We start from the raw sequence: 11,539 nt of genomic DNA on the forward strand, positions 1-11,539 counted from the left end.
TTAAGAGATTACAAATTCAAACCTTTGCCCCCTCTCATTTCTTAAACCTAATTTTGTAGTCAAAAATCTAAAATTTTGCCCCTTCATCTTTTAACCCAAATTCCACCACTATTTGTGTAAAGTTGTATCATCGTCGCATACAAGAGTAGCTCAATGCATCAATGACTCATCCATTTTCCACGGATGTTTATATCTCTTCATTATTTTGGTAGGCAAATGACTTATGACCGATAAAAATTGTATTAACACACGACTATAATTGCTGAAACATTATAACTGTAAGGCCATGTTGGAGAGAAAGAATGAAATCTTCCAAAATTGTTTTAAGATAAAAGAATCATGTACAGTGAAAGAATGGTGTTTATTAATTCTTGCATGAAATTTACAAGATATCAATGGATAGCATTTGTAAGCTGCACTTCTACATCGTAAGTCGATAAACAGATATTAATCTGTATCAAAAGCGCAAGAAATCGTGAGTCTCTGCCAGATTGTGATGTTGGTTAAGAGCGCGTACCATGCTTGGTGTGTTCCTTGGTGCGTAAAATGCTTCCCCTTTCGTATGAGCTAAACAATGTAAGCTTGCTTGGTTGTGCGAAGTTTTTCCCTTCAAGCGAGTAGTAATTTCTTCAACTCTTTCTTGTTCACCTGAAACAACGTTAGATATTAGGGGAAGCTATCTCGGTTGATTCTGCCTGAAAAACATTCGAGAAAGAAAGAAACGCAAAAAGCATGGACAGAAAATAAGGGGGTTTTTGGACAAAATGAGAACGGAAGCTCTAGATAACGAGTTACCTTTCCCATAGCATTACGAGGAAGGCTTTCCCAAAGATATAATCGTGTTGGTAACTTCAAATTCAAGCGACAATAACAAAAAACATAAATGTTAGAATGAAGTCAAACACGACAAAGTTCTTTAGTTAGTCAATGTGCTCATTGAATATAAAAAATCGTAAGGAATCTAATGAAAGAATCGTAGACACCTTATACGGAGCAAGTTTGTCCTTCGCCCAAGAGCATATTTCTTCGAGTGTTAGAGTCGGCTTCAACTCTTCCTGTTGTTTGCTCTTTAACTCCTCATGTGGCACAATTATCACTGTGACAGCTTCTCCATATGTATTGTCCGGCAAGCCTAATACACAGCATTCTGTGACTGCAGGATGCTGAAATACAGGAACCGAGCAAGGAATCAAATTAGCGTTTTCTTACAAATGTTGTCGTTTTAGCTTTTTAGTTCCACGAGCTTGTAAGAATCAGAAATGTAAGACAATAATAATCTGGATTGCATAGCATGAAAACACGCATATGATATCTAAAGATCTGAAAATTTTACTTATCTGAGATTGATTTGGTTCATCTAGATTCTAGACCGTAACCATAACAAACTCACCTCTAAAAGAACTGCTTCAATTTCTAATGCTGATAACTTGTAGCCACCGACCTTCATGATATCAGCACTGGTTCCTACGTTTTAACGAACAGTAACATGTAAATCATTCAACTGGGAAGGTAGGAACTTAAAACATTAAAAAGAGTATAAAAATAAAAAGGCTGGTATTCCTAACCAATACCCCCCCACTTCTCAAATTCTATAGTAGTACAAAGTAAGGAACTAGATGAATAAACAGAGGCGTGTTCTACAAATGAATGCGATAAAGAACGCTAGAAAGGGAAAGTGTTGTTAAATTTCAAGTCATATGGGGAAGTTGATGCCCATGACATAATTATGAATTTAAAAAAGTAAGAATGTATCGGTAACTCGGTGTGGCACACGGGACATATAACATGCTTGGATGATGAGAACTTCGTCTTCCATTAAGATATATGTTGCCTAAAAATTTCTCACTAAAAATGGTTCAAAAATCATGTGCACTTTATTTATGTAAAGTTGCACATGATGTTTGCTACCAAGAGTTAATTGGAAATAACCTCTTTGTTAGTTTTAGCATTAATAAGAAGGTTTCGCACATCCGACTCTCCCAAACCCCACCCTAGGAGGGTGCCACTTAATGGCATTGGGGTAATAGAATGATGATGACACGTGCTTGACAAAAGAGATGAGCAGTGTCAGGGTGCCTATGGACATGATGCCAGCAACAAGGGATTGTCTGAAGAAATTCTAATAATGAAGTATTAGAAAGGAATTGCCAGTACACTATAAAATAAGCACCAGTTAGGTATTGGATCGTGATAATAAGCTTTTCATGCATGAATGTGACGGAACTATCCAAGTTTGGTGCTATAATTATAGAATTATCAAGAAGCAACTTCAGACTACTAACTGACTATATTAACCCTACCTAAGTTGATTGAAAGAGAAATAAAAATCAAGTTCTTAACACACTAATAAGTGTAACCCTCAAAAGAAAGGGTTTTTGCTCATTGTCACACTTCTCATGGGATCATTCAGGGTACGAGAAATAAAATGGTCAAGACTTACTTCCCAAAATTATGTAGTAGCCATCCTCATCCACAGTGACAGCATCACCAGTCTTGAAGAAACCATCATCAGTAAATGATTGTTTTGTCACCTAAGTGTACAATAGACCAAAATCAGAACTTTAAACAAAAATATCGTCTAGATTTCAAAGCTTTCACTGTTCGCACCTCTGAGATCAGTGGAAAGAGAAAATAAAGGATCTAAACACCAAACCAACGACTTCTTTTTAAACGAAATTTCCAAGTACGTCTTAAAGTGATAATAAGGAACTTTACATAGGAACAAAGAGTATATTTTAGATTGTTTGTCATCCCTTGATAAAGGCAAATTACAGGTCAATCCACAGAACAATATGAACACCACCCTAATCCCTCTACTTGGATGAACATTCTACTGCTTACTGGAGTGGCAGCTTGAATGCTCAATCATTGATGACAATTGAGTTCAAAATTATCAGAGAACATAGCTTTTTTCTGTGTGTGTATCAGGAGGATGGAACATGGGGGACACCCCAGTGCACCAAGCGTTCCCACTGAGCGAGGATCGCCGGAAAAGAATTTTTTTTATCCTTGAAAGTCTTGATCTTTCACATTTTGATTATAACCAAAATTAAGGATCTACATGCATATAAATCACAAGCCAACGTTATATAACAGATCTATAGGCATCCAAGAACAAGGTGTTGAATTGGGATTAAAGCATGAGCAAGCATTTCAAAACTTGAGCAAAAAAAAGGGAATGTGCAGAAAATTTTGACCAGCTGCCGTTTAGCAGCTCACACTTGCCTCGGGCAATTTCCAGTACTCCCTAAACAATGAAGGGCTTCTCACACAAAGCTCACCAACGCTTGTTTCATTTCCGCTTCCCTCTTCAGCAAGAATCTTGACCTGTCAATTATAACGCTTGAGAAACCATGGTATTGTTAAGCAGTGTTCCTTTTGATGTACGAGAGAGATTCTTATACTTATCACAATGTTATCAAGAAAATAGGTGTGCATATCATGCTTTTGTTGACTTAACGATTCTAACTTCTTAGTTCTAACACATGTGAAGGTCTTGACAGAAGGAACTAACCTCTATACCAGGGAATGGTTTTCCAACAGTGCCTCCTTTCCTCATCCCTCGCACGGGATTAGAAATAGCCATGACAAACTACAAGTTGAACCATGATAGCTATCATGAATACCCAGACAGACTTGAAGAGAATATAACTTACATGCGATCTGAAACTAACCTCAGTCATGCCATAGCGCTCCAAAAGACGATGTCCGGTAATTGTTTCCCACTGCTGCATAACAGGGTAAGGGAGAGCAGAAGACCCACTCATCTGGAAGATAAATAAAGACTGTAATTTCTGACTAGCTTTTCTATTCATATTACACTAGTACAAATAGCAGAAGGCAGTCATAAATTTCAAAATTTACTCATAGTATAGCAACAATGCCAAAGCCTTAATCACAACAACAACGAAAATGCCATAGCAGCAGGCAGTCATAAAGTTCAAAATCAATGGAGTAATGAGATAATTTTTCAACAGAGGATGAGATCATGAAAAGTCTATACAGCATAGTAGATGATGCCAAGGAAGATCCAATTACCATGAGTCGCAACTTCCTTGCAGCTGAGGCAGATACAGCCTGTACATCAGGAGTCATTGCTTCATAACCTTGTATTAATCTAGTATACATTGTTGGAACCTACATAGAAACTATGAGCTATAGCATGAATTGTTTCAGAAAATACTAACAAATTAGGCCCTTCATACTTGATAAAAACACTATAAGTATGCATATAACATAATCCTTTCTCCTACAGCACTAGGCTAGCAGATAGAAGCAAGATAGGCTTTTCATGGGATGCAGGTCAACCAGCCCCAGATAGGAATTACACCGGGATTATAGAAACTAGAAAATTACATTGTCAAATTGTTCGATTATCCTTAAATGACTATGATTAGATCAGCCAAACTAAGTAAGCTAAATAGACTTACTCCAGTGAACACAGTCACAGAACTATCAACTTTTGTACTGTCCTTTGGGTAGGATTCACGCCATCTCTGCCAAATACCACTGACACTAAATTTTGGCATAAACTCAACCTTCAATATAAAAAAAATATATTTTAGAGATGAAAACGAGTCAAAATCTTAATAGAAATGTGGTACTACTTACCACAGCACCTGCATACATAGGAGCAAAAAGAGCATTGAAAAGGCCATGAACATGTGGGGCAACAGTTAAGGATACCAAGAATCAAAAATGGGAGATAAAGAACTGAACTAAGCTTTATAAACAGTAAATTCAATGGATATGATGCAATGGTAGACAGTGCAAAAAATGATCTGAAGAAGAGTACTCCCAAGCTTCTGTCAACATTTGGACCTGAAAAATAAAAGCTGCTGATTAGTAGAAATTACATTTTGGAAAGTAATAGCATCTATAATAGATAACAGTACACAGTAGAAAAATTCATTACACCATCTTTATATATGTTTCCCAAAAATAATAAACAAGTCTGAAACATGCCATAAAAAGATTTAGCCACAAGCCCAAGATAACATTTGCATGTATATTTTGGATAGGTACCTGTGCCAACACACCTCGGTGAGTGTGAACAACACCTTTAGGCTTCCCAGTTGTTCCACTAGTGTAAATAATTATTGCTGCATCCTCCCCTGTCGAGGATATTGCATATACAAATTTATTTACCATACTCCAGGCATTGGTATACAACACCACAAAGGCAAACCACCTTCTATCTTACCAAGAAATTTTGATTCCTTCAAACTTGTATGTGCATCTGACTGTCCACTTTCGCAATGACCATCGTTAGTAGAATCTGACATCATACTGGGAACTGAAGGAATAAGAGAAAACTGAGCTGCACTTTTGGTAGCAACAGCTTGCAAAAGTTCCTTGTGATCTTCAGTGCTCAATACTATGGAGACATCCTGATCCATGAGATTAATATAAAGGGATAACCAGTGATGTAGCAGTTGCAAGGAATGAGATCAACATAAACCAGCTTTTTTTGGCATCAAATTGTCATCCTAATACCATACATATCTTTGAATATTAGTACACAAATGATGTGTTGGGCCACATTAACCACAAGTTTGAGATAGATGGCTGAATTTTGGTTAATCCTAGCAGCCTATCATTCTCAGATTCTAACATGAAACACTCCACCCATGTTTTCCTCAACTTCGTTTTCATACTAAATAAGCGGCAAGAGCCTTTAAAAAATTCAGCAAAATTCAAGGAAGTACAATTATTATAAGTTGAGAATTCAAGATTAACATTTCATTTTTTAAAATCACAAATATTAAAAGGATTTAACCAAGTTCAAAGACAATTTCAGCAAAACGAGACACAATGGAGCATTTAGTGAGATCATAGGTCAAGGTGAATTTTTACTTTATCTCTATCACGGAATAAAAATGAGTTGGTTCCGTTACATGATGGTTGTACGGATTTTGAGCTTACCGTCTGCAAAACTTTGTTACGTAACTTGTGATTTAAAATCATAGAGTAACAACCATTAAAAGTTGTTATTCTAACATATTAGCCATTATAATCATTTTTAAAAAGTAATTAGGTTCTAAAAGGTCTATTATAAGCTTTAATTTAAATATATGTTTTAGTATACTTCAATTACTATGATTAAATGATTTTTTTTCAAGTTCACAATTCACATTGCAAAGTTTACAAAACGAGTCGTAGCACTGCGAGGTGCCGCGTCCTCAACACTGGCAGCACGCAAATTTTTTTTTTTTCTATGATCTCTGGTGACAAAGGCAGCTCCGCAACTATTATTTTAAATTTCTAATAGCCATTTATATCAGGATTGCAGAATGAGAGAGAATTAATTGATCATGACTAGATTACATAAAAATGTTTAAGAAAAAAAATTCCTTATAAGAATCCATGGAGATGATTGAACTCCAAAATGGGGAATCCAGTGTTTAAATAGAATGGATAGTTTCATTTGCCTATAAAAGTAAAACATCAATTAACTGCTCCTTCAGCCTTCCAAGAGTAGTGTAACTTCTACGAGAGTTTTTTAAGAAAATATCATTGCACAGGGAGCAAGATATAAAAACAAATTGACAACAGGAAAATTTGCTAATATCAGTTCCTCATGGTCATAAATGACTAAATTAGACTAGGCTGAAAGAAAAGTTCCATAGGCCATGCTTGGATTGGGCGTAAATATTTAAGGGGTAAATAAAGTCAAACTAATGAAATGAAAGCAAATAGAGATGCATTTGAAGTAGTTAAGAAAGTTGAGTAGAAAGTAAAATGAGCATGAAACAAAAATAATAAACAAAAATAATGAAAGAAGGATAAATATTTACCCCACAAAATTAAGAGCTTCTTTCATTTTTTATTACTTTGCAACCATTCTTCCACCTCTACAACAATTAAATTTCACTAATTTCTCATTTATCAACTTTATTTTCTTACTTTGAATTTTTCTACTCCTTAAATATTTACTCCCAATTCAAGCATGCCCTTAATTTTGTTGTAATCAGCCTAAGCAAAGAGCCATAGACACAAACAGCAGACTGATAATGTGCTCACTTGTGTTGAACTTTATCTCACAAATACCGAAGACAGAATTAGGTCGTCATTGCCTTCTTACGAGAATGGCAGAAGAGTTATATGACATGTTCAATATTGCATTCAAGTGTATGGAAAATGCAGACCCAGCCCCTGAACTATATCATAACAAGTCCAAGCAGAGGACATTTGAACTATATTGCATGGAGTGAAATATATTGCCTATACATGATACCATCTTCTAATGACTAACAGAACACAGTTCAGGACAAATGCTTACCGAGTCATTTATGACATGCATGAGCTCAGCTTCTGGGTAGCTGAGTGCAAGTGGAACAGCTACTCCTCCACTCAACCATGTCCCAAGTACACTAGCAACAAACTCAGCTGAAGGTTTAGCGATGATACCAACTCGTGTTCCATTAAGAGATTCACTGGATTTGAGGCCATCAAAGGAAACCGAAGAACTTGCAAGCTGTCTACCTTCAGGAATCTGAAAGTGAAATATTTTTAATAGAACAAAAGAGAGAAGGGAACTCTTTCAAGACAATAAAATTCACGAAACAGTTTGGTTGCCCAAGAAAGGGGCATAAACATGCACTAAAACCACCAAACATGTCAATGTCCACAACCGTTTCTACTCACCTTCTAAAAACATTTTCACTTGGTAGATCACAATTTTTCTATTCTTTGAATTTCATTTCTTCAACCAAATTTAAAGATTTATAGTTCTTTGGTTTCTAATTATAGTGGACTATTTTAAAATGATCGCTAAAGCATGTGCACTTCTTTACAGATGATGTTTTCTTCCAAGGGCCAATCATAAAAAAAAATTATTTATCAATAACAAGCGTAATATTGCTTACATCTGACCCCAAAATCAGCTAAGGTGGAAGCCATTAGATAACGTTGAGCGTAATTAAAGTTGTTGTTGCCTTGAAAGAATTAGATGAACAAGCATATATTTATGATTCTAATATTTGATTTCAACACTGTTAAAGCAAGTGCCAATAATCTTAATGATGACGTTAACTTTAAACATATAATCGAACATGCTTTGTCTTATACTTTGGAGAGAGTCGATAAAGATGTGTCGGATATGGGTGGTTTAAGGTTTGGAACAGTTGATGAGAGTTGCTTGATCAAAGCAACAAGGAAAGAAGCAGACTGTGAGTGGCTCGATCGAGCAGTGCCTAGCTCGACCGGTCGAGCGGTGTTGGCTCGATCGAGCAAAATGTCCAGAACAAGTCAATAGCTTCACTGGAAGCTCGCTCGACCGAGCGAGGTAGTGGCTCGGTCAAGCGGTAGTCGAACAAACTACATTGAATCCTGCTTTTGGTCAGAATTTGTAGTGATTATGCAATAATGTGGTGCATTACTCTAATGTTTATTGTAATGTTTATTGTCATAGTTAATTAGGGTGTTAATTGGGGTATTACATGTGAGTTTATGGTGATTTATGAGGGAATACTAAGAGTGATGAATACCTTGCCTATAAATAGGATTCATCACTCATAGTAACACACACCACAAACACACATATTATTGAGAGGGCTATTGCATTGTTAGAAACTTGAGAGTGTTCTTACTTTGCTTTAGTATTTGTGATCTTGAGAGGTTGTTCTCAAGAGAAGGGGAGGTTTATGATACTTGTAATTGTTAAATTCAATATAATAAACTACATTTGAGGGGGAGGTATTCAAGATACCTCATATACACTTGTGTTCATTTTTTGCATAATATTTTCATTTGTTTTTCATTGTTGAACCTCTTTGAGGCTTTCATTGCAAACATAAAATCCGAACAGGTATCCACACATCAGTTTGTACACATGTATAAACCCAACAAATCAGACCATCAGTTATTTGGTTGATATCAGAGATTCAAGCAGCGGTCTATTTTTGAAACAAGAGCTTATATAAAAGCATGTGCAGCTTACACTTTGGGAGTCACTAGAATGTAGAAGGGTAGATATCCTTTCAGCACACAAAAAAAGTTGCCTGTAGGTGTAACTTTTCCCATCAGCTCTTACAGCTACAGAGCCATTGGCAGCAGAACCGTGTTTTGCAATAGCTTTGACCACCTCCATAAACGAACTTGAACTCAATGCTGTAAAAAAACATATCCATTGAAGAAATAAATTGTCCAAAATATTATCATTTCTACAATCACTTTGAAAAATACTATTCCCTGATTCTATTCGTTTCCTTTTCATTTTTTGGTCTTTTATTCCCCTTTTTGGCTTTTGGAAGAGAAAGGTGCAACAGTTCAATCTCAACAAGCAACAAATAAAGAGAGAGCCTGGTCCATAATCGAAAAGGACGAGGACAAGTGTCATTAATTTAATCACAATAATAATGTCAATGAATTCTGCAAGAAGTGTGTGCATCATAATTCACAGCTAATTTGTAAAGTTCAATCGAAACAATCACTTTGTTATCACAAGTGTAATGATGTGTACATCCCACCACCAAACCCTGGCTAGGCGGGAGCCACATGGCATTGGGTTAAGGGAATGTTGATATTGTCGTATTGCTAAGAGCTCATTCATTATGTAACCTCTTTTGAATCGCAAATGATAGCCATTGAAGTTACAACTTACAACAAATACCGCATTCAAGAAAGTTTGTGAAATCATATAATGCATACAACAAGATAGGTGGAAAAAACAGTTCCAAGATAAAGGGGGTGTTAGGAAAAGAGCTTATTAGACAATTTAGCTTATTTTGACATAAATAGATGGTTTGGTGGTCAAACCATCTAATTATAATATTTGGTAAATTAGCTGGTTGAAACAGTTTATTGTTATCAATTAGTTAATATTGAACAAGTTTCTCATAGTAGCATGTTCAAAGTCAAGTGGTTAAACTAGCTCATAAATCTATTAGCTATTAGTCATTTGTCAAATCCTTTCAAAGTGTCACTAAGGAAATTGTTCATATTCAATAAACTTATCAAAAAGTACAGGAGGACATAGAGGAGTTGAAAGAGGCCAAAGAGAAGATAAGGTTGCTATTGTGCAAGATGAAGGTGATGATCTTTTTCTAATACAATAATGAGTGGATCTTAAACTCTGGTTGTTCTAATTACTTATGTGGTAAGAAAGAAAGTTTTTCATCCTTAAACAGGTGTGAAAGATAAAAATGAGACTCTACCCAATAGAGAAGAGATGGAAGTTGCATGGGTCAGAGATGTGAAAATTGTGCTTTACAATGGTCAAAAAGTAACTCTAATTCAGGTAAGGTATATAACAAATTTCAGGAGAAATCTAATCTCTTATGGAAGGGTGAAGAAATCAAGGTATCATGTTTACATGATAGATGGTTGGACCATGATCACTATTGGGCTTATGTTTATGAGCATAGTAGAGATATTTGCGTTTAAGAGAAGGCGTAATTGGGACGAGTTTGTCAGATGGAGCTTTGGAAATTCATTAATTTGAGTTGATAGCCTTATCAGGTTTAAGGCAAGATTTGTTAAGAAGTAAATCAAAATATGTATATTACTATTATTATTTGATAGGTTTGCTATTATTATTATTAGATAATTAGGAAATTGAAGGTCAAATATAATTTTAAAAAATATAGTTTTCTTAATTATGTAAGTTTGTCAAAGTAATAGTTTAGTTTTCTAAAATTATAAGTTTAGATTTTTTTTTGTGAACCTTATAAATAGAGCCTTGTCAAATTAGTGAGAATTCTCAATAATTGATAGTGTTTTAGAGCTCTCAAACGGATTCTAGTATTATTTGTCAATTATAAAAATATACGGGAAAAAGAGTATTTTCACATAAATATAAATTTGTGTTTGTGTACTATTGCTATGGGTATTCCATCTAAATTAGTTGTTTTTTCCTAATATAAGTAAATCTGACATAGGCTAGCAAGTTATAACCCAACTGCCCAAAAAAAGAGACAACCTTGTAGTTCAATTATTGACAATTGACAAGGAAGTCACACCATGGTCCATGATCTCTAATTCCCATACAAACAACTCCTTCAAAGTATCAAATTTCCTACTTGTACAAAATACCCACATCAAAAAATTGATCAATTGCTAAATTTAGAAACACCAACTATAGAAAAAATAAAATCAGGCAATTCATCGAACAGGTTATGCGCAATAACTATAAAACGATCAAAATAGAGAAGAGAGAGCTTACTTGAGTGAAGATAAGAGTGCAAGCGCGAAGAAGAAGAGGAAGGTCCGGGAGGAAGAAAGAAAGAATGATAGAATGTCATTCGAACACGAGAATTTAAAGGAGAAAATTGATTAAAGAGCAGTCTATTAAATGTAGTCATCAAGACAAAGACAAAGAGTAGTTCACCACCCAACAAGTTAAGAGTCAATTACAAATGGCCTCACTTCCTTTGCGTTAGTTGAAAATTTAAGGTTTTTGTCCCCCCCAATTTTAAATAGCACTAAATTACAGTTCGCCTAGCTCTGTTCTCTACAAACTGTACCTCATGTATATTGATGTTAATTTGGATTAACGGACTCTGGTGCTTAGTCGGGGTTTAAATCGAAATGTGTTCAA

At 35.4% G+C, this 11,539-nt stretch overlaps 1 protein-coding gene across 2 annotated transcripts; it reads right to left on the minus strand.

Moving 5' to 3' along the window:
• Positions 1 to 342: 342 nt before the first annotated feature.
• Positions 343 to 11,451, minus strand: LOC130813855 (probable CoA ligase CCL8). Of its 2 annotated transcripts, none has more exons than XM_057679755.1 (17): positions 11,165 to 11,451; positions 8,942 to 9,111; positions 7,283 to 7,495; positions 5,204 to 5,390; positions 5,026 to 5,114; positions 4,750 to 4,821; positions 4,612 to 4,662; positions 4,431 to 4,538; positions 4,039 to 4,137; positions 3,675 to 3,767; positions 3,515 to 3,592; positions 3,226 to 3,327; positions 2,441 to 2,531; positions 1,391 to 1,464; positions 984 to 1,163; positions 796 to 849; positions 343 to 648 (listed from the first exon to the last, which is right to left on the minus strand). In XM_057679755.1, the coding sequence occupies exons 1-17, from the start codon at positions 11,301 to 11,303 to the stop codon at positions 610 to 612; spliced, it is 1,839 nt and encodes a 612-aa protein (XP_057535738.1). In that variant the 5' UTR covers positions 11,304 to 11,451; the 3' UTR covers positions 343 to 609. The 2 variants fall into 2 exon arrangements, with proteins under 2 accessions (XP_057535738.1, XP_057535745.1); XM_057679762.1 differs by lacking the exon at positions 11,165 to 11,451 and adding an exon at positions 10,922 to 11,142.
• Positions 11,452 to 11,539: the final 88 nt, after the last annotated feature.

Source organism: Amaranthus tricolor, chromosome 1, assembly GCF_026212465.1.
Source record: "Amaranthus tricolor cultivar Red isolate AtriRed21 chromosome 1, ASM2621246v1, whole genome shotgun sequence".
Lineage (NCBI taxonomy): Eukaryota > Viridiplantae > Streptophyta > Magnoliopsida > Caryophyllales > Amaranthaceae > Amaranthus > Amaranthus tricolor.

What these genes read in the sequence shown, in the direction of transcription:
- LOC130813855 (XM_057679755.1), bottom strand. Translation starts at nt 11,303, where the DNA reads ATGACTACATTTAATAGACTGCTCTTTAATCAATTTTCTCCTTTAAAT. An exon ending in CAAGGAAGTTGCGACTCATG is followed by an intron (nt 3,768 to 4,038) that starts GTAATTGGATCT and finishes TTTATCTTCCAG; the next exon opens with ATGAGTGGGTCTTCTGCTCT. An exon ending in CTCGTAATGCTATGGGAAAG is followed by an intron (nt 649 to 795) that starts GTAACTCGTTAT and finishes ACGTTGTTTCAG; the next exon opens with GTGAACAAGAAAGAGTTGAA.